This window comes from Aristolochia californica, unplaced genomic scaffold (genome assembly GCF_029961685.1).
Source record: "Aristolochia californica isolate CCGP_79_NKW_82.1479 unplaced genomic scaffold, dmAriCali1.0.hap1 SCAF_6, whole genome shotgun sequence".
Classification (NCBI taxonomy): Eukaryota; Viridiplantae; Streptophyta; class Magnoliopsida; order Piperales; family Aristolochiaceae; genus Aristolochia; species Aristolochia californica.
In genome coordinates this window covers 36257118-36279192 of record NW_027182257.1, presented here as the reverse complement: position 1 = coordinate 36279192, position 22075 = coordinate 36257118, and the positions used below count along the sequence as shown (strand labels likewise).

The 22075-nt window shown below is 39.1% G+C and overlaps 1 protein-coding gene and 1 long non-coding RNA gene across 3 annotated transcripts in view; both read left to right on the top strand.

The window, feature by feature from the left end:
- The first annotated feature begins 2861 nt into the window (after positions 1 to 2861).
- On the top strand, positions 2862 to 5765 carry LOC137967113 (uncharacterized). Its single transcript, XR_011116491.1, has 3 exons — positions 2862 to 2991; positions 3858 to 3939; positions 5338 to 5765. It is a non-coding gene; the product is annotated as an uncharacterized lncRNA (long non-coding RNA).
- A 654-nt stretch (positions 5766 to 6419) lies between these two features.
- LOC137934440 (uncharacterized) overlaps positions 6420 to 22075 on the top strand; it is a 35468-nt gene continuing 19812 nt past the window's right edge. Inside the window, exons 1-3 of one of the 2 annotated variants that reach the window (XM_068778770.1) lie at positions 6420 to 6534; positions 7726 to 7851; positions 18364 to 18462. In XM_068778770.1, the coding sequence (XP_068634871.1) occupies positions 6484 to 6534; positions 7726 to 7851; positions 18364 to 18462 (276 nt within the window). In that variant the 5' untranslated portion in view covers positions 6420 to 6483. Of the gene's footprint in view, positions 6556 to 7725; positions 7852 to 18363; positions 18463 to 22075 lie in introns of both variants that reach the window. The other variant, XM_068778769.1, reaches the window with a different exon arrangement.

Here is a 22075-nt window from a genome sequence, read left to right as displayed (position 1 = left end):
GAACTTAACTCATATCTATTGATGACTAAAACCTCCCCCTCCCCACTAGTGGAACAAGGTTTTCCTTTCTATTCAAATTTGGAATGGATCCGGGTTCCTCACTACTCAACCAAGATAAAAATCTACGGGGGGGGGATGGTTAGTCAATAAACATAAAATTTAATCTTGATCTTCATTTCATGCATCTACATGAACTTCATCTTCGAAATGGGTGTTAGTGTGGACAAGTTCATGTCCACTGGAAAACAATTTTCAGTGTTAGTGCCCCCAAATGAGGAAAACGCAGAAAATAAGAAAATTAGTAACTTGTAAAGTATACTTAATTAAAATATAATACTTAAATATTAAATTAGGTAAAATAAACATTATTACTACACGAAAAACTAATTTAATGTATAACTAAAATATATTAATGTACTAATTAATTTAATTATATATTATATTAGTTAAAGATTACTGTTTATTATACATTAATACAATAATTAGAGTCAATTAACTGTGCATATGATTAATCATAAAAAAAAAATAACGTTAAAAATAACATAAACGAATATAATACATTTAGTTATTAATTTATTGATAATATATGGTATTCTTTAACTTAAAAAAGTCATGATTAAATAGGAAAAATCTATCAAATACTAACTTTAACGCACTATATATTTTTACATATTATTAATTAAAATTATTTTTCCTTTAAATTTTAAACCATTGATTTTATTAATTATAAAAATGAGTTAAATAAACCAAGTGCTTGAGTTAACAATATTTTAATTACCACTATTAAATTACTAATACAATAGAGTAAATAAAAAATAAATATAATTAATAAATAAAAAAGTATTATATTAATAACATAAGATGGATTTTTACATGGTATTAATTAATAATATATTTTGACAAAATTTTAAATAATTAATTAATCAAATGCATACTTTAATTATATTTTATTTACCAGCGACTTAAATATGAAGTTTAATATAGTAATAAAATTTAACAAAATCGAAATGGGCAAAATCGAACGAAATTGGAAGGTATTTTGGGGAAAAAAGTGAATAGAGAGAGAGAAAAGGGAATGGGAGGCTGAAAGGGAGAAGAGAGAGAAGAAAGGGAGGTCAAGAGGGATCAGAGAGAGGGAGAAGCGAGAGAGAAAAACGGAGAGCGAGTCCAAGAGAAGAGAGGGAGGCACGAAGACGAGAGAGGGGGTGTGAGAGAGAGGGCGAGCTCAAGAGAAGACCGAGAAACGGAGGCCGGAGAAGAGAGGGAGCAGAGACGGAGAGGAGAGTCCGAGAGAAGAGAGCGAGAGAGGGGGGTGCGGGAGAGAGGGAGAAAAAAGTGAAAATGAAAAGAGAGCGAGAGACGGGGGTGCGGGGAGAGAGAGGGGAAAAAAATAAACGTTGCGGGTTTGAACCCCCTCGTTTCCTTCATTCGGATGATTGACAAAAAGGGTCGAAAACCGTATTCCATTTTTTATAACGTAGAGATGATGTTCCGCTTCATCTCCAACATCCAGATGATATGAAGTCTGATCCTCCACTAACGACGTAAATTGATGAACGACGTAATGTGGCTGATCTTCATCTTACCCTTCAAGTTGACAAACACCCACCTACCCCCCCCCCCCCCCCCGGGGGGGGGATAAAAAAGAAGGTAAAATGTTAGTCTCATTAAAAACAGATTACAAATTGAAGAATAGTGGAAAAGATGTCTCAAAGTCTTGATCACTAGGTAATCTAGAGGAAGAAAGTGTTTGACATATTGTGGGGGGGGGGGGGGGGGGGGGAGGAGCAAAATAAGGCTGAATCCAAATTCCCCATTTTTTGCTATAGTGAATGAATTGATGTGATTCACTTGAAGTGTAATTCATTGTACTAACTCCTTCATCTAATGAATTAAGTAATGCAGGAGTAATTTGTTGGGTATACGACCAAAGTCCCACATTTGTTACAAGTGGGGAAGATCTTGAATATATAAGTGTGGGCATTATCTCCATTGGTATGAGGCCTTTTGGGGTAAAACCCAAGAGCAAATCCATGAAGGTTTAGTCCCAAAGTGGACAATATCATACCAATGTAGAGATATGTTGTGTCTATAATCCTTACAAATGGTATTAGAGCTATGCCCCAGAGTTAGCCATGGTGGATGAATCCTCTAAATACCGAACGAAGGTGGTGGACCTAGAATTAGATTGTAAAGGGATCCGTAGATGTGTTCTATTAGACAGGTGGTGTGCTCCAGATTCTTCATGGACGTGTCCTGGTCCCAACATGGTAAAGAAGAGTTGATCTGGATAGAGTATGCTCTCGAGACAAGTGGTACTCCATGTAAGACATGTGCTTCTAACGCATTGGAGTGGAAAATCTGGGTTGGTAGAGAGTGGACGGATGGATGATTGTTTGAGGGGAGGCTCGGTGGTCCTTTGTTCGAGTGGAGGATTGTTGGGTATACAACAAAAGTCTCCCGTTGGTTAGAAGTAGTGAAGATCTTGGATATATAAGTGTGGACACTATCTCTATTGGTATGAGACCTTTTGGGGTAAAACCCAAGAACAAATCTATGAGAGTTTAGACCTAAAGTGGACAATTTCATACCAGTATGGAGATAGGTTGTGTCCATAGTCCTTACATAATTCATCTCTCTTGCGTCAAATTGATAACCCCCCGTTAGAAAACAAAGATAGTTTGGACTAGAAAGGTCAAATATGTTAATTCATTGGATACTTGATTTTGCCGCCTGATTTCCACTACAATTTCCATGACGGTGGAGTGTCTGGACTTTTCGCCGTTGCGTAGATTTTATGTTCAGCGGGAAATTCCTTATGAGTGATCTTGATGTGGCTACCTTAAAAACAAGAGAGAAAAGAGGCGGTTGAGAAAGAAAGAAAGAAAGGAATTCGCGTAGAGTTACAGAGAGAGAATGCCGATGAAGATTCGTTTGGCAAGGATGAGTTCGGCGAGGGACAGAGGGATAGAGTTCAAAAGCAAATCTTCGGTAAGTTCGAAGCAGGTCAAGGTCCGAGAGGAAAAGGGGAAGAACCAGATAAAATTCTCCCCTCTTTCTCTTGATTTTCTTTTCTTTGCTAATTCTATCTTTTATAGAGACAAAATCTTTTAACGAAGAGAGAAACTAGCTTTCTTTCTGAGTCTCTCCACGATTCTGCGCTTCCAAACAAGAGAAATGGCTTCTTCTTCAGGATTCTTTCTCTCTTGTTTTCTCTTTTTCTTTTTCTGTGCTGTCAAACGCAGCCTCCATGTTCAGCATTTTCTTCTTTGTGTGTATGATTTTCTCTATATAAGTTAGCGGTTATATTTTAGAGAACATAATTCAAATTTATTTTCTGGGTTGGGTTATACATAGAGGGAGATTGCAGACCAATGTGGTCTGTATAAGGCTCCGGCAATGATGGATGATATTGATGTCGATGATGTAGAGAGAGGTTGATCGATCTTGGATGATCAGATTGACAAGTCTCTTTGTTTCTCTCTCTCTCTCTCTCTCTCTCTCTCTCTCTCTTTTCTGATTGACGGGTACACAAGGACACTAGGCTGCATACGCCAATGAGAATCGAACCCAGGACCTTATATAATTTCATTCTTGTCTTTTCTAATTTCTCTTTCTGACTATTATGAGCTTCTCTTTCTACCGATTATTTTTCTCTTCTGAATCACTTGGTCACATTCAAAAATATTACCTGCTTACACAAAGATTTAATTTCTGGCTTAAAAAATAATTAGTTCCTGACTTGAAAAAGAATTAATTTCTTGGAAATATACTCAAGAGAATCTGTTACACTTTTTCATCATGTTTGGTATACAGTGCAATTCTTGATCTAGCTGAGTAATTCTGTGTAATTTCAGGGGTATTGAGTGATTTCAATTGATTTACCTAGGGTATGGAGCCATCTACAGGGGATTCAAGCATTCGATGATACTATTGATGGTGATCATTTAAGGAACTCACTTTTCTGATTAGTTAATTTGGTGCTGCTTTCTTTGTTCTATTGTTATTTGTTTATTTTTGTCATCTGCTTTGTGATCAATATTTATCTTTCTTACAGAGTGACCTACTCCATTTTTTTTTTTCAAATAAGAACAGAAGTAAACATAATTCATGTCTACACTTAGTAAACATACACTTGGCATGAACCTTTGAAGTTTTCATTTTCTATTTGGATTTCATGTCTACGGCAAATTTTGACTGATTGCTAACCTCATCACCATTCTAGTGAAACTTATACAGGTGCAGTGTTAGATTATTAATCTACTAATTATAATTCTCTTGCCCATGTTTTGGTAAAACCCTTGCAAGTTCTTTCTTTCTTTCCCTCTCTCTTTATTCCTTTGATTGCATATCCTTGAAGATTATGTGTTACATAATCTTACAGTAAATGAGCTTAACTATCATTTCAATTATGTAAATGAGCTTACAGTCATGTACTTTTAAAATAGTCGAGGAAGGTATAACTAACTAAAACAGGGAGCAGTTCATCACATCTTTCACATCTTTTTCATTGTTTGTTGATAGGGCCACATCTTTCCTTGATATGGCTTATTCAGTTTCCTTAGGCTCATAGTAGTGCCTGCCTCAAGAAACCTTGAATGGACAAATTTCTGTACTTGTGGTAACCATTTGGTCTCACGAAACTTTCTTGCCTAGGGAGGTATCTGTACAGTAGCTGCCCTTGCTAAGGTTAGACTCTTGAGGAAAATTTCTAGTTGTTGCTCTTTGTGTCAGAATTTGCTTGTTGCTTGTTCTATTTTTGCGTGTTTTATCATCTCTTTTGGATTTGGTTTTGCTTAATTCTCTCTCTTAGGCAGTAAGAAAACAGGAGCGCTACTTTTTGCGAGTTTGTACTGTCGAAAGAATTATTGACAGGAGCTTCGTATGCGGTGCTTTTAGTAAAATTTTTCAGCAATATTCTAATATTGTTTTTATCATTGGCTTTCTAATAACACTATCACTGTATGAAGGTCTCCTAGGGCCTTTGTTAACCCAAGTGTCTCATAAACTATCTTTCTTGCTGAAACTGAAAATTTCTAAAACAACAGCTTTTGGGGCCTAGTTTAACACTGTCATGCTGAGATGATATGTACAAAAATTTGATACTCTTTTAAGTTCATGACATTAATGGTGATATTGAGCCTTGAGGAGGAATGGGTCTGCTGTATATTCTTTGATATCATATTTATTTCAAATTAAAAAATGCCCCTAAAAGACTGTAGGGGCAAAGTAACTTTTATGTGGGATGTAAATAGAATTTTCATGAATTACTTGCATTCTCAGACTAAATGGTGATTAGCTGATGTTGAGCTAAATATCAAGGATCCCATGTGACAGGTACATGCATGGAATAGTAAATGGAGTTTGTGTTGCTCACTTTCACTGGGCCTCTGGTCATTTCAGATTCAACCAATGCTGAAGTCCTAGCTATCCTCCACGGTGTGAAGGTTTACAGCAACATCTCCTCAGATCCCTTTCAAATTGCTGCTTATAAATGATGAGCCCGTGAAGAAGGCCAGTGACTTAGCGTTGGTTGAATCTGTAATGCCCAATAGGCCACAGTAAGAGAGGTGGATGCGTCCGAAATATAAGCAATAACTGCTTCAGATTCAAGACTTTTACAATGACTTGTTGATCAGGTAAGTGATTCTGAGTATAGCTAACTCTAGTATGCAGCTTTAAGACAAAAAAGAACACTGAAGAGTAACTGCTCAAATCTCGTATTTTCTATCTAGAATATGATCATGTGGATGGATGGGATAGATTTTTACAAGATCTGTGTATTTGTTGTTTTTAGATGTTACTGCCAATCATCTTATTGTGATTGGTGTCTGTATCATTTCTTGCTTATATATAAGCTCTGAAATAAATTCTGAGCCAGTTCATATGATTATTTAAGTTATGGTACATCCCTTGGTGACCTCCTTGCACAAGTCTTTGCAATTTTTTTACATAATAATATTTAATATATATGGATATATATGTTTTATTTATGATTCTATAATTATTCAACTATAAGATCCATCTCCTCTATCTACTCCCTCACATAGGTTTAGATCCTTCTCATGGTTGTTATCTGCCCCAGCCACTGGTTAATAATCTCAATATTAGTTCACATAGTCCACGCGCGTAAAGCCGTAAACGGCTCTCTAGTTACCAAAGAAAAAGGAAATGTTGCGCTGAAATGAAAATGGTTAACAATCATGGCCACTGATTCCGTAACTGCGAACAGATAAAATTCACGCAGACACCAGATTAGTGGGAACTCGACAGTCATCGTAGCGTCAGCAACCTTGCCTTTCCTGCATCGATTCTCCCTTCTTAGCTGTTGGCCGGTTGCTGACTCGCACGTGTCTTCTCCATCCTCTGCTCCTCGCCAACCAGCCTCCGCTTAAAAAAAAAAAAAGGTTGAACACAATTTGGGAGTTGATCAAAACTCGTCTTTGGTTTTCCTTTCTTGATGGGCGATTTCAGACACTAGTCATGAAACGCGTCTATTCGACGCCTGGAGACTACGTCTACTTCAAATCTCAGGTTCCTCTGCACAAGATCTCTGTATGTACACCTCTAGCTCTGTTGATCTTGATCTTTAATTGTGATTATTGTGCCGATCGCTTTTGGTTGTCATGACTCCAACTGGAAATGTCTCTCTCTCTCTCTCTCTCTCTCTCTCTCTCTCTTTCTTTCTTTCATTTAATAATTTGTTAATTTATTCATTTTCCTGTTGCATTTGATGCATTTTGATTACCCTTAGGTGGAAGTAGTTCTCCGATCTTGTTCCGTTCTTTTGGTCGATTTAATGCTGTGTCTTCTGCTCTGAACTGTTGGTGAATCAAAGATGGGCAGCTTTCTTGGTGGGCTCTGTGTACTATGTATTTTGTTACGCAACCTTCAGAATTCGCTTTCTGATTCGGGATCCTGAACTCTTAGTTTAAGTTCTTGGGTCTGTGATTTCGTAACACTGTATGGTTCTGTGATATTTCGTTCCCAACTCAGACTGTTCATTGATGTGTCAGAAGTGCATGCCGTCTATTTACTCTGTGGTTTGTTCTTCTCGGCTTGGAGCTATTAGACAAAGCTATTGATAAATTTTGTCGCGTGAATCGAATTCTCTTATTGAAATGTAGTTAGTGAAATTGGTCATTATGCTGGCTTAATGTATTTGCTTTCAACATAAATTTGAAATTATAGTCTTGTCTTTCCTTGGATTTCTATAAATCACCGTTAACTGTCTTGCATATTTGCAACTTGCGAGTCATTTTGCAGTTTGTGCGAATTTTCAGTGGTGGGAATCCTTTTTATCAACTTGTGTAATGTAAAAACTTTGTGGCAATATCTCATTTTATCTTAAACATAAATCACAATTAACATTTCTCTTTTACTAAATCATTCATTGTAGTTAAACATGTTATCTTACTGATGATGCAATTGGTGACAGACATAGAGGTTTCTGTTATTCAACTTAAATACAAGAGTATGTAGTTCATTAGCTTCTTTTTCTGTTAACAAAATTAGCAGCAAAGTCAATATTCTTATTGGGAACTAGCAGCAGTTATTCACTGCTTATAGGATGAGAAAAGAAATGGTTCAGACATCATAAGCGTACCAAACATTTTCTAAGAAGGTTGCTCTGTTATAAGAATGATGTACCAGAGAATAACTTATGCTGTATTTTCCTTCAAGTCTTATAGTTGCTTATGAGTAAACTGTATTTTTTTCTTTCAGATTGGATCCAAACAATGGAGATATTATGATTTTGGACCAAAGGTAGTTCCTCCCCTTATCTGTATACCAGGAACAGCAGGAACTGCTGATGTCTACTACAAGCAAGTCATGTCTTTGTCGATGAAGGTGATAAATGGCTAAACATAATGGCATCTCTTGTCAAAATATATGACAGCTTAAATTGACCACCTTTAGAGTTGGATGACAAAGAAATCAAGCATCTTCTTCTAGTTAACTTTTAAATTGAAAATAGTGAACTGAGGAGCTGGTCCTCATGGAATCTGTGCCTGCCTTTAACTTTTTCCTAAGATTTGACATGCTTCCACGAGAGATGCAACGATATACTTTTGGCATTTTTTTATTGTATGATATTCTCTTGAAAATAGTGAAGTGAGGGACTGGTTCTCATGAAATCCATGCCTGCCTTCAACTAATTCTATGATTTGGCAAGCTCCACAGGAAATGCAACAGTACATGTTCAGCATTTTTTTCTTTGTTCTGTATGATATTCTCTCCAACAGTTAGCAGTTATATATTTAGAGGACATAATCCAAATTTATTTTCTTGGTGGGAATGAAAGTGGCGGAAGGGGATCAGACATTAGAGTGTCGCCATACTATAATTGGTAGTCTATCATAGAGGGAGGTTGCAGACCAACATAGTCTGTATAAGGCTCCATCAATGATGGATGATATTGATGTCCATGTTGTGAAGTGAGGTTGATCAATCTTGGATTGTCAGGTTGACAAGTCTCTTTGTTTCTCTCTGATTGACAAGTACACAAGCAGACTAGGCTGCATACCCAGTGAGAACTAAATTCAAGACCTTACTCTACAAATTTACCATGACCTGATCCATGTTTCTCTTGGAATTCCTATAATTTCATTCTTGTGTTTTCATAATTCTCTTTCTGATTTATGAGCTTCTCTCTGTCTACTGATTCTTTTTCTCTTCCTCATCACTTTGTCACATTTAATAAAATATTAACTTCTTTCCTAAAATAAAAAAAAGTATTATACTTTGGAATTCAGAATTAATTTTTGGTATTCTTTGTTTCCTTCTTAATAAAATTCCCATCATTTGCAAAACACAAAGAATTAATTTCTTGGAAAAATTCTCGAGAATATGTTACTCTTTCTATGATATTTGTTAAAGTACCACTTCAGGGGTATTTTGGTCATTTCATAGGCTCAGATTATTCTCTGCTTGACGTTATTAGATAGACGCCTTCATTCAGTTTTTTTTTTCTGAGGAAAAGGTTTGAAATTAATTCAATGAAAAGGAAGAAAATACAACCTAGCACGGTGGTCCATCCTCCACAACGAGGTATTGGAGGGATGAGCCCTTTTAGCATGAAAGTCCGCCAAAGACGGTCTGGGGGGGGGGGACCACATAGTCATAATTGGGGTGTGCAAGGGCCTAGTCATGTCCTTTATCTCGTTGATCCCCAAGAAGAAAAATGTTGAGACCCTTGGTGACTTTCGTTCTATTAGCCTGATATCAAGTTCGTACAAGATTATTGCTAGACTCCTTGTAAATAGGCTCAAAATTGTTCTCCCCCTTGTCATCAGTCATGACCAGAGTGCTTTTTTGAAGGGTAGAAACATCTTGGACTCAGCTATGGCAGCACATGAGTTGTTTGATCAATTTTCCTACTCGAATGATCCAATTTTTACACTTAAGTTGGATTTAGAAAAAGCCTTCGATCGGGTAAATTAGATTCTTTTGGATGACATCATGATCTGGATGGGCTTCAGAGATCGTTGGAGATATTGGAATAGGAGCTGCCTGTCCTCCGCTATGTACTCTCTGGTCTTGAATGGTACAATTTGTGGATGTTTCAATGGATCTAGAGGTTTAAGACAGGGAGATCCTCTTTCCCCTCTTCTCTTCAACATTGTGGCAGAATTCCTCTCTGCTATGCTATTTTTGGCCAAAGAATGTGGATGGCTTCATCCTTCCTGCAACTCCTCGGCTTTCAAATTCCTGTCCTTCAATATGCGGATGACACTTTGATCTTCGGAGCAGGAACAATGGACAACATAAAAAATTAAAGGTAGTTTTGGGGCTCTTCGTAATTTGCTCAGGTCAGAAAGTCAACTAGAGAAAAATTTCCTTGATTGGGTTCAATACCAACCCAAACTCTCTCTCAAAAATGGCGGAAGTGCTAGGTTACGTAATCTCATTCACCCCCTATACCTATCTCGGCCTTCTTCTGTTCACTGGGTGTATTTGCAAAGATCTTTGGATTCCAGTTATTGAGAAGATGGAATTGCGACTTGCTTCATGGAAGGGTCGGTTGCTTAGCAAGGCAGGAAGGTTGACTCTTTTGAAATCATGTATCGATGGCATTCCAAACTATTATTTATCCTTCATGCCTTGTCCAACCTCTGTTTGTCTGGGTTCAATATCAACCCAAACTCCCTCTCAAAAATGGCGGAAGTGCTAGGTTGCGTAATCTCATCCACCCCCTGTACCTATCTCGGCCTTCTTCTGTTCACTGGGTGTATTTGCAAAGATCTTTGGATTCCAGTTATTGAGAAGATGGAATTGCAACTTGCTTCATGGAAGGGTCGGTTGTTTAGCAAGGCAGGAAGGTTGACTCTTTTGAAATCATGTATCGCTGGCATTCCAAACTATTATTTATCCTTCATGCCTTCTCCAGCTTCTGTTTGTCAATAGCTGGATAAAATAATGAAGCACTTTCTTTGGAGAGTGAAAAATAGGTTATTTGGGGAGAAAATGGATTTTTGGAAGAGAGGCAGCTTTGCTAATTTGGAATCCGAGCCAAAAAGGCCCTTCCTGCTTCTTTATAATCAGGGTTTAAGTGAAATTTTAAAATAGGACAAAAATGCCCCTCAATACTCAAAATTACATATCTCCTAAAATAAATGTCTAAATTGATTGAAAATTTATCTAGCGATAAAATAAGAAATTCTCTATTTAATAGCTATACTATAAGAGAAAAATGTAATATTGAAAATCTAAGAAATGACCAAAATACCCCCGCACTTGTATTTTAGCACTCCCCCTCAAGCTAGAGAGTAGATATCAAACAATCTTAGCTTGTCACTAAAGGATACATGTTCACGTGTCCCCAAAGGCTCGGTAAATATATCTCCCAACTGGTCTGAAGACTTTACATAAGGAGTTACCACCTTCCCCTGCATAATTGCATCTCTAATGAAGTGGCAATCAACCTCTATATGTTTCGTTATCTCATGGAATAGGGGTTGCTGACAGTAAAAATGGCTGCCTGGTTATCACAATTCATAACCATAGGGTCAGGTAACATAAAACCACACTCAAGAAGCACAGACTTAATCCGCATAAGCTCACTAACTGTATGAGCCATTGCTCTATACTCGGCCTCTGCACTGGACCTAGCCACAATTGTCTGTTTCTTACTTGTCTAACTTATCAGGTTGCCTCCAACAAAACAACAATAGCCTGATGTAGAACGTCTATCCATCTTACACCCAACATAATCGACATCAGAATACCCAAGTACATCAATTTTCCCATTATGAGTATACCAAAGACCTTTTCCAGGTGCACCCTTCAAGTACTTCAAAATCCTCTGACCAGCTTCTAAATGGACTTTTTGAGGATTTTCCATGAACTGGCTCACAACTCGCACAACAAATGAAATATCCGGCTTGGTAATTGTAGCATAGATCAGTTTACCTACTAACCGTCGGTATTGAGTTTTATCCTTGAGTGTAGGATCCTGGGTGTCATGTAGATTATGATTAACTTCCATGGCGGTGTCTATAGGTTTAACACCTAATACACCATACTCCTTTAACATATCTAATATGTATTTTCTTTGAGAAAGAACAATACCTCGCTTGCTACGAGCGACTTCAATGCCAAGGAAGTACTTGAGAGAGCCCAAATCCTTTGTCTGAAAATGTGTGGCTAGATATTGTTTAACTTCTGTAATACCATCAAGATCATCACCAGATAACACAATGTCATCTACATAGACAACCAAAACCACCATACCAGTCTTCCTTTTAAGTAGGAACATAGAATGATCACAATGATTCCTATAGAACCCAAATTGTAGTACTACATCACTAAACTTTTCAAACCAGACCCGTGGACTTTGTTTAAGTCCATAAATAGCCTTCTGCAGTTTACACACACCTTTTCTGTCTCCCCCTGAGCACAACATACCTAGGAGGTTGCTCCATATACAATTCCTCATGTAGATCACCATATAAAAAGGCATTCTTCACATCGAGTTGAAAGAGAGGCCAAACCTTATTAACAACCATAGATATTAAGATACGTACCCAAGTAAGTCGGGCCGCAGGAGAGAATGTCTCAAAGACATCAACTCCAAAAGTTTGCGTATACCCTTTCGCTACCAGTCGAGCTTTGTACCATTCAATATAACCATCAACATTATATTTGATAATATAAACCCAACGACACCCCACAATAGCTGCTCCTGCAGGTGGATCACATAGATTCCATGTTCCCCGAGACACCAAAGCACTCATCCATAACTTGTTTTTATTATGGAGAGCACAAGGCTTCTTGCACTGAACGAGGTATATGAGAAGTAGACAATGACATAGCAAAGGACTTGAAGGATGGGGACAAAAAATCAAGTGACACATATTTGGATATCGGATGAGAAGTACAAGACCTTTTACCTTTTCGTAGACTAATAGGCAGGTCCAAATCAGAGACAACAGGATCTGCAGGCAATGAGGAAGTTGGTGGATCATGAGAAGAGAGCTCTGTAGAGGTAACTACAGGAGTACGAGAGCGACGGTTGTAAACACGAAGAGGCAATGAAGAACTCAATGATGTTGGTACATCCAAAACTGTAATAGGAACAAGACAGTCTGAAGGAGATTCAGGTGATACAGGAAGCTCAGTAGATGATGAAAAATATGGAGTATGTTCAAAAAATGTCACGTCGGCTGACACATGTTTTTCGTCGAATAGGATCATAACATTTGTACCCTTTTTGTTGACGGGAATATCCCAAAAAAACGCATTTGATAGACCGAGGTGACAACATATCGACCGAAGTTCCAAGCATATGAACAAATAGGTATTTCCAAAAATACGAGGAACCACACCAAATAGTTTACAATTGGGTTTTACAACCTGAAGTGGGACTTGACCACTCAAAACAGTTGAGGGCATACGATTAACCAAGTAGCACGAAGTTAAACATTCATATGCAATAATAATGTCCTTGTAACCTCAAGGAGATGTCTATTTTTACGTTCAACCACCCCATTTTGTTGTGGTGTATAAGGGTAGGATGTTTGCTGGGTAATACCATGAGAATCACAAAATACTGAAAATTTATGGTTAAGATATTCCAAACCATTGTCAGTACGAAGTACATGAACACATACACCAAATTGATTTTTTATTTCATTAAAAAAATTGAAGAATACATCAAATACCTTGGACTTCTCCCGTGGGAGATACACCCTAGTGACTCTACTGAAATCATTAATGAATGACACAAAATACTTAAAACCAAATGGGCTAGGAACCCGACATGGACCCCATACATCAGAGTGGGCTAATTTAAACAACTTGTGCTTTGATTAGAACTAACTGGGAAATTGGAGCGACGATGCTTTCCCAACTGACAGGATTCGCAATCAAATGAAATATCGGTTGGCAGAGAAGGAAAAAACTGACGCAATTTAGCTGGTGAGGGATGTTCCAAGCACATATGTCACAAGTAAGAAGAATATGTAGTAGTGAGAGCTACAACTTGAGAAACGGATACATCATCCAGCATGTAGAGCCCTCCCTTCTCGTGTCTTGAACCAATCGTCCTCTTCGTCTGCAAGTCTTGGAAAACACAAGAAGTAGGATAAAAGGTTACTGAATAGTTTAAGGATTTAGTTATATGATTCACAGACAAGAGATTAACTGGAAACTTTGGTACAAATAAAACAAAATCTAAGGATATTTGTGGAGTAGTGCGAACTATACCCTCCCCCTGAATGGGAGAGGTGGATCCATCGGCTAAAGTAACTCGACGATATGAATGAGATGGACTAATGGACTGAAATAAAGAGGGCATACCTGACATGTGTGTAGAGGCTCTTGAATCAATGAGCCAAGAGGGGGAATGATACATATTTAGTGCATTCATACCTGTACTAGCCATTGCGGCACTCGCTGAGGAAGAAGAAGGAGTCTTAGTAGTCTGAGAAGCAATAGATGAAGCAGTCAGTTGACCCAGTCTCTGTAATAAGTGCTGAATTTCCTCACACGGCCCAGGTAGGTTTACAAAATTTCTGCCAGCATTTCTCAGAAATATGATTAGTCCTACCACAATAAACACATTTTCGATCCCCTCGATCATTTCGGCCACGACCACGGGTTGTGTAAGAGTGATCTCTACCTCTATTATTACCACCATGAAATTAACTGTCGGGTCTTACCAGTAGAAGATTGAAGGTTAAGAGTAGCTGCTTCTAAGAGGGCTCCACCTGACTCATTCTTATTTACAACTGCATCTTCAACTCGAAGAACTCTGTTAAAAGCTTACTCAAGAGTGGTCACATCCTCGTCAATCAACAATTGGGCTCTAATAGCATCATACTCATGCCCCAAACCATCCAAAAAAAATTGGGCTACTTGAATTTGATTTTCTTTCTTACGGATGTCTTCAACATTCGTAGTAAAACGATGAAAAGTACTAATCTCCTGTAGTACTCCCCTCGTCTCAGTGAAATAATCTGTCACTGATCTACCTCTAAGCTTCATATTAAAGAACTTCACATATAACTCATAACTCATATATCCTTGATAAATTACTTTCTTGAGACAAAATGGAAGCCAATGTAGTCCACATTGTTTTAGCAGTATTGCAACTCAAACTCTGATCACTAAATCTGGATTCCATATTATTGACCAACCAGGTCAGTACTAAATCATCTTCTGCCACTCAATCTTCAGTAACAGGTACAGGGGGATCATCATTTATATATTTTTCCATTCTTCTAGCCTTTAAATACATCAAAACTAATCTAGACCAGTTTACGTAATTCGATCCATTCAACTGGATCGTAGTTATCTGAATAAACTGAGAGAATTTCACATCTGACCTCTCAGCAGTCCTTTGGATAGCAACCCGTGTGCAATCAGCCATTAAATATCACCAAACACCACAATTCAGTACACTGGAGCGTCAATTAACCAAAAGGAAGCACTTTCCCCAAATTTCAATATTTGCGTAGTCAAGTGGGCCCCACACCGAATTCAATTAGGGCAATGCAGCACCCAATTCATTCAATTTAGAACCAATAGTGATCAATTCCAGCAATTGAGACCATAAATCAATGAAAGAATGACCTAACTGCAAGAAATCAAGAAGGCGTAAGCTATATGGATGATGACGCAAACATTAGGTTGACGATGCAGCCAGATTTGAGAAATTTTCTCAAATTGGGAGCATTAAACACTTCTAAATCCTAACATTCAGTCAAATAGAAGCAGTAATCATTAGCCAATAGGCTAAGATAGTTAGAAAAAGGGAAAAAATGAAAATTTTACCCTACCAGTCCAGAAATGTGGGGAAAACCTTCAAGGCGATTGCTAAAAATGGAGAGAAGATCCACAAAATCCAAAGAAACTTGCCCAAGACTACCAAACCTGGCTCTGATACCATGAAAAATAGGTGATTTGGGGAGAAAATAGAAGAGAAAATGGATTTCTGGAAGGAAGGCAGTTGGAATCCGAGCCAGAAAGACCCTTCCTGCTTCTTTATAATCAGGGTTTAAGTGAAATTTTACAATAGGATAAAAATGCCCCTCAATACTCAAAATTACTTATCTCCTAAAATACATGTCTAAATTGAATGAAAATTTAATTAGAGATAAAATAAGATATTCTCTATCTAATAGCCATACTATAAGAGAAAAATGTAATATTGAAAATCTAAAAAATGACCAAAATACCCCTGAACTTGTATTTTAATAGAGAGGAAACAGCCCTGATTTCAAGTACCGTTTGGTCAATTGGGAGGAAGTCTACCTCCCAAAGAGCTTCGGAGGTTTCGGAATCTGGTTCTCCAAAGATATGAACCAGGCCTTGCTCCTTAAATGGATTTGGAGACTCAACTCATTTGCTCCAAACCTTTGGAAATATATGGTGCTGTCAAAGCTTGACATTTCCCCAAATTGGTGGATTGAAAGGGGAAACAGAAGGAATTTATCTCCTATATGGAGGTCTCTCTATCTCCTTACCCCAACTTTCTCAACGGCAGTTCGATTCTATGTGGGTGATGGCCATCATATCAGATTCTGGGAAGACTGGTGGTTGGGTGATATGCCACTTCAGAATTTCAAGATTGAGGAATAGTACCATTGCTGAAGTCGTTGATAATGGGGGAAGGAGCATTCAGCCTTGTCGTGGTCTATCTGAGCTAGAAGGTCTTGAAGCCAGTCGCCTTTTGGATGCTTTGCAGCCAGCCAGAATTCAAGCTAACAAAACAGATAAATTAATCTGGTGGCCAGATAAAAGCGGCTCCTTCTTAGTCTCCTCCGCTTATTTTGTTATTCGAGGCGGGATCACTCGTGGTCCGAAGCATGCAGTGGAATTCACATGGCATCTCAGTACCCCCCCCCCCCCCCCCCCCCCCAAAAAAAAAAAATAAAAAAATAAAATTCTTCATGTGGAGTTGTGGAGTGCTTGCCGCAATAAGATTCTCTCTGCTGACAATCTCAAAATTCGTGGCCAACTCAGAGTTGACCCCATCTACTCTTTTTGCCATGCAAATGAAGAAACTGGTTAGCCACCTGCTTCTATTGTGCCCTTTCTCTTGGGGGATACGTCGATACTTAGCAGAATTGAGCTCCATCTCTACTTCCCTAAAGATTTGGCTGCCACCTGCCGAATTCTTGCAGGGACTCCTATCCCCGGTCTTGGGAAATTGATGATCTTTGCTTTATCTGCATTCATCCCCTGGGGTCTCTAGCTTGAGGGCAATCAAAGAAGATTCAATGCCATATTCAACACTCAAGATAGAGTCATTGAATCCATCTCAGGCAACATTGTTACTTGGCTTCACTCTCGAAAAGCCTTCTCCCCCTTCTCGGGATCATCCATTAGAAATAATTGGAGGTGCCTTGCCCAACTCCACATTTCTTCGAAGCCCCCAGTCATTTGCGAGTGGACCCTGCCTCCTGCCGGAGTCCTTAAGTTGAATTTTGACGGATCCTCTCTCAATAACCCTGGCTTACCCGGTTTCGGTGGCATGATAAGTGATTCTCTTGGGTACCAGATCGTCTCCTTCTTCGGGCCTCTCGGTATTGCGGACTCCACGATGGCTGAGCTTCAAAGTCTTCTTAATGGGCTTCGTGTTTGTGTGATCATTGCTCCGGGCCGATCCTGATCGAGGGAGACTCTAAGGTGATGATTGGCTGGTGCGAGAATGCCTCCTCACCTCCATGGCGCCATTGGGATGCCTTTTTTGAAATTTTGGATACTGTCAATCTTTTTATTGTTTTTGGTCTTTCATTCTGAGATCAGCAAATTCTATGGCCGATGCTTTGGCCAAGCAAGGAGCTTCCTTGCAATCTCTTGTTTTTAGGAGTTAGCTCCTTTTTTGTTCTCTTAATAAAATCACATTTCATAAAAAAAAAGGGCCCAGTCATGCCGGCAATCGGATGCCAATTCCTCCTGAAATCGGTGCTGCTAAGGTGAATGGATTCTTTCCTAGTTAGAAGCCAGTGCAGACCTGACCCACAGTTTTATTAGAAATCACCTCAATCGGAGCTGTTTTAAAACGAAATTTTTGGTTGTTCCTTTCTTTCCAAAGGGTCCAGGGAATGTGTCCTGCACAACTAGAAATGGGCATTTTACCAAGCTTTGGCATTTGAGAGTTGGTGATGGAGTGGAGCATGGATGGCAGGTTGTGGGGGATGCAAAAGCCTTCATTCAGTTCTTATGTTTCAAGTTTCATTCAATTCCGAGTTATATTATATGAGTTATAGTTGATTTTGTAATTAGGGGTATTTCTGTCCTTTTATGTAAATATCTCTTAAACGAGTTATAAATCCACTGAGAAAACACGAACATTTGGTAAGCTGGGATTGTTTAGTATTTACCAGTTTAGGGGGAGTGCTAGAATACCAGTTTAGGGGTCTTTTGATCATTTCACATTACAAGTTCAGCTTAGTCTTATTAGATTGATGCCTTCTCTTATGTTTCAAGTTTCATTCAATTCTGAGTTGTTTTATACAAGTTATAGTTGATTTTGTAATTGGGGGGCATTTTTGTCTTTATATGTAGATATCACTTAAGTGAGTAATTAAAAGAGGGAAGCTCGTACTTTTCAGGCATGCATTCCAATGCAGCCTTGGCTGCTTTTCCCTTTCTCAATTTCTCTCAATTTCTTCTCTCTTTCTCTCAAATCTTCTCTAGTTTCTTTCTTTACAAGCTTCTTTACTAAAATTAAAAAAGTATCATGCTTTGGAATTCAGCATTAGTTTGTTGTTTTCTTTTTTCCCTTCTTAATAAAATTCCCATAATTTTTAAAACACAAAAAATTAATTTCTTGAGAATCTGTACTTTTTCTTTTGACATTGTTTATATTTGGTGGAATTCTGGATCTAGCTGACTAAGTCTGTGTAATTTCAGGGGTATCGAGTGATTTCAATCGATATACCAAGGGTCTGGAGCCATGTAGAGTGGATTCAAGCATTTGAGAAATTTTTGGATACTATTGATGTTCATCATGTAAGTAACTCTCTTTTTTGATTTGTTATTTTTGTTCTCGCTTTCTGCATTCTATTGTTATTCTTTTATTTTTTTCATCTGCTCTGTCATTGATTTTTATCTTTCTTACTGTGACCTACTCCATTCTTTTTGAATAAGAGCAGTAGTCAAATCTTGAAAATGTGCACTCGGCATGTAACTAATGGAGTTTTCATTTCCTGCTAAAAATGTCTTGGCAAATTTTGATGATTGCTAACCTTATCACCATTCCCTAGAGACTTATGCAGTTGGTATGTCATACTGTTAATCTAGTAATCATAATTCTCTTGCACCTTATCTTGGTAAAAACCTAGCAAATTCTCTCTCTTCTTTTGATTACATATTCTTGAAAATTGTGTTTTTTTATGCCTCTGTAGACAGCTGTTATTTACCATGCCATTCAATTATGTAAATAAACTTAAAGTTGTGCACTTTTAAAATAGGTGAGGAAGGTATAACTAACTATAATGGAGAGCAGTTCATCACATCTTTCACATCTTTTTCATCTTTTGTTGATTAAGATCACTTCTTCCCATGTATGGTTTCTTTGGGTTCTTTAGGTTCATTGTAGTGCCTGTCTCAAGAAACCTTGAAATGGACAAATTTGTGTACATGTGGAAACCATTTGGTCTGCTGAAAACTTCTTGCCTTGGGGGGTATCTTTACGGTAGCTGCCTCTGCTAATGTTAGTGTCGTGAGAAAAATTTCTAGTAATTTCTTCTTGTTCTCAACTCCTTTGGATTTGATTGTGCATGTCTTTCTATGAGCCAGTAAGAGAGTGCGGCTGCTGTTTTTTTTTTGCAAGTTTGCACTATAGAAAGAATGATTGAATTATACATTGCATTTTTTTTGTGAATTTTCCCTAATATTTCAATATTGTTTGTTCATTGGTTTTCAAATAAGAATAGGGCCTTCTTTAGCCCAAGTGTCTTACAAAGTCTCTTTTTAGCTGAAACTGGAAATTGCTATAACAACATATTTTTTGCCCCAGTTAACACTGTCATACTGAGATGATATATGCAGATTCTCTACTCTACTACTCAGTTCATAACATTAATATTGATATTGCGCTTTGAGGAGAAATAAGTCTACTGTACATTCTGTAATATTACATCAAATCTTTGTTTACATTCGGCGATTCGATTCTAAAGATTGGTCGCACAGGGATCACACAAGACTTTTAATCCGAATCACCATCAGTAACGCTAGGAAACGAGCTTTCGTCTCCTCTCCGGCAACTGCGTGTGCAACCTTCCTCGGCCAGTTCGATGCTGCCATTCCAATGGAGGACGCAAAACTCGGTCCAAGGAGCTCCAAATTAGAAAGATTACCTTCTGTTTCTCTGTTTTCTGCTACCATGAACGATCGGAGTGTACAATCGTGCAGACGCGTGGAGAATTGGTTACGACAAGAGTCTATTTCCCAGAACAGGCGGGATCCATCGGCTGGTCAGCATTCCGAGCGGCATTCAGGGATTACATTCTAATCGAACAAGACCTTCCGACAACCCCGGCTCCGACCAACCAGCACCCACCCATACCCCGACCAGAGCATTTCCCCTATTACCGATCCTTGCTCCCCTTTCGAACACTGCTCCACCACCACCCAACCCTCCCAAAATGCCCCTTCTCCCCCATCACCTGTCCTTGGAGGTCCTTCCCCCCCCCATTTCCTTGTTGCGTGGGAGACAACTTTGTGCAAATGATAATTTGGTCACCATGATCGACCCCAACTGGATCTGTTCTAGCCTTGCAACCTGGTTCTGTGCTCGACTATGGCTGGGATATCTTCCAAAAGTGTCATACCTTGGGCCCCTCGTATGGTTGATCTCTTTCCTCTCCATCGTCGATAAGACCTTCGCATTGAACACCTTATCCTACTGTTGCGCCCCTTGCGAGGTTCACGGATTGGGACCCCTCGATTCCTACTACCCAATTCGGGCAATGGATTTCGATTTGGGAAATTCCGGTCGAACTCCGGTCTGATGACATTTTGTGTCGAATTGTGGCTACTTTTGGAAGGATTCTCATACAGGTGCCAGATTCTGCCTTTTTGTCTCGCATGGACGTTGCGAGACTCTTTGTTATCCCGAAACAACATTGGACTAGATTCTCCTTCCTCAAGCTTTCAGTTGGTGAGGAATGCTTCTGGACAAAGATTGTATTTGATGATTTGTCCACCGTCAACGGCACCGACCACCGGCGGGGGGAACGAAGTCCTTCATTGCGGCAACTCTCTCCACCGACTCACATTGACCGAGTCATGTTACTCAACCCGGTGGTTGGCCACCTAGCCCTAGGCCTTTGACAGTATCTTGAACTTGCCTATTCACACTGACATACCTGCTCCTGTCATCTCTTTCCCCAACTTTCCATCAGACTTGCCCTCTCCCCCAACCTTCAGTGTGTCAAGCCTCCCACTGCAACCTGTCATCACTACCATCACTGCTCCCCCTCTCAGACCCTCATCGATCCCACTGCCTCTTCTTGACCTCCCTTGTACATCGACCTTCTTTGACAACACCATTTGTACCCGATACAACCAACTGATTTACAATGGCCTTGTGCTAGGTTGGATTGGCATGCCATTGATGCGGTGGACCACTTGGGTGGTCTGGTTATCCTTTGGAACTTCAGCAGTGTGGACCTTCTTGATCTCTACCTTGACCAGTTTTCTATTGGTTTGCAGGTTCGTGATTGTTACTCGGGTGGCATCTGGGGGCTGGCTGGGGTTTATAGCCCTACCAGCTATCGTTAGCGCAATCTTTTTTGGGAGGAGCTCTATGTCCTTCTCCAGCTCTGGTCAGTGCCTTGGCTGATTTTGGGGGATTTCAATGGAATCAGATTCTCTAATGGGAATCTCCACCAGCCACCCATATATCTTCTTCCATGCGAAGCTTTGCAGATTTTATCAGCAGTTGTGAACTTGTGGGCATTCCGATGTCGGGAAAGACCTTCACTTGGTCAAATGGGCAAAGGCAACCCATCCTTTTAAAGCTTGACCGGTTCCTTACGAGTATTAATTGGCTTCAACTTTATGACAATGCATCGGGCAAAGTTTTTAACTGTGGAATCAGACCATTAGCCAATCCTTTTGTCTACTGCATTTGGAAGATGGGGACCGACTTCGTTCTATTTTGAAAACTCTTGGTTGTTGGATGTTAATTTTGATCGCCTTTTGGTAGAGTGGTGGTCAAGTTTTAATGTTGTTGGCATACCTGATTGGTTCCTCCCCCATAAATTGAATCTCCTCGAAATCAAATTGAAGACTTGAGCTTCTAATCTGATCTCCTCTCTTTGTGTTGAGAAAAATTCCCTCCTTTTCCAAATCGGGATCCTGGACCAGACCGAAGAACAAAGGTACCTCTCAACTACTGAATTTTCTTCTCGGATTGACCTTCAGATTCGTCTCCAATCTATTCTTCAATTGGAGAAAGTGCGTTGGAAGCAACGTACCCGGTTCCGATGGTTGACGGAAGGGGATGCCAACATAAAATTCTTTCATGTCGTCAATTCGGTGAGGCGGAGGACTAACCGAGTTACCTCATTATGTATTGACAATGAGGTTACCTCGTATAGATCCTCCATTACTGATG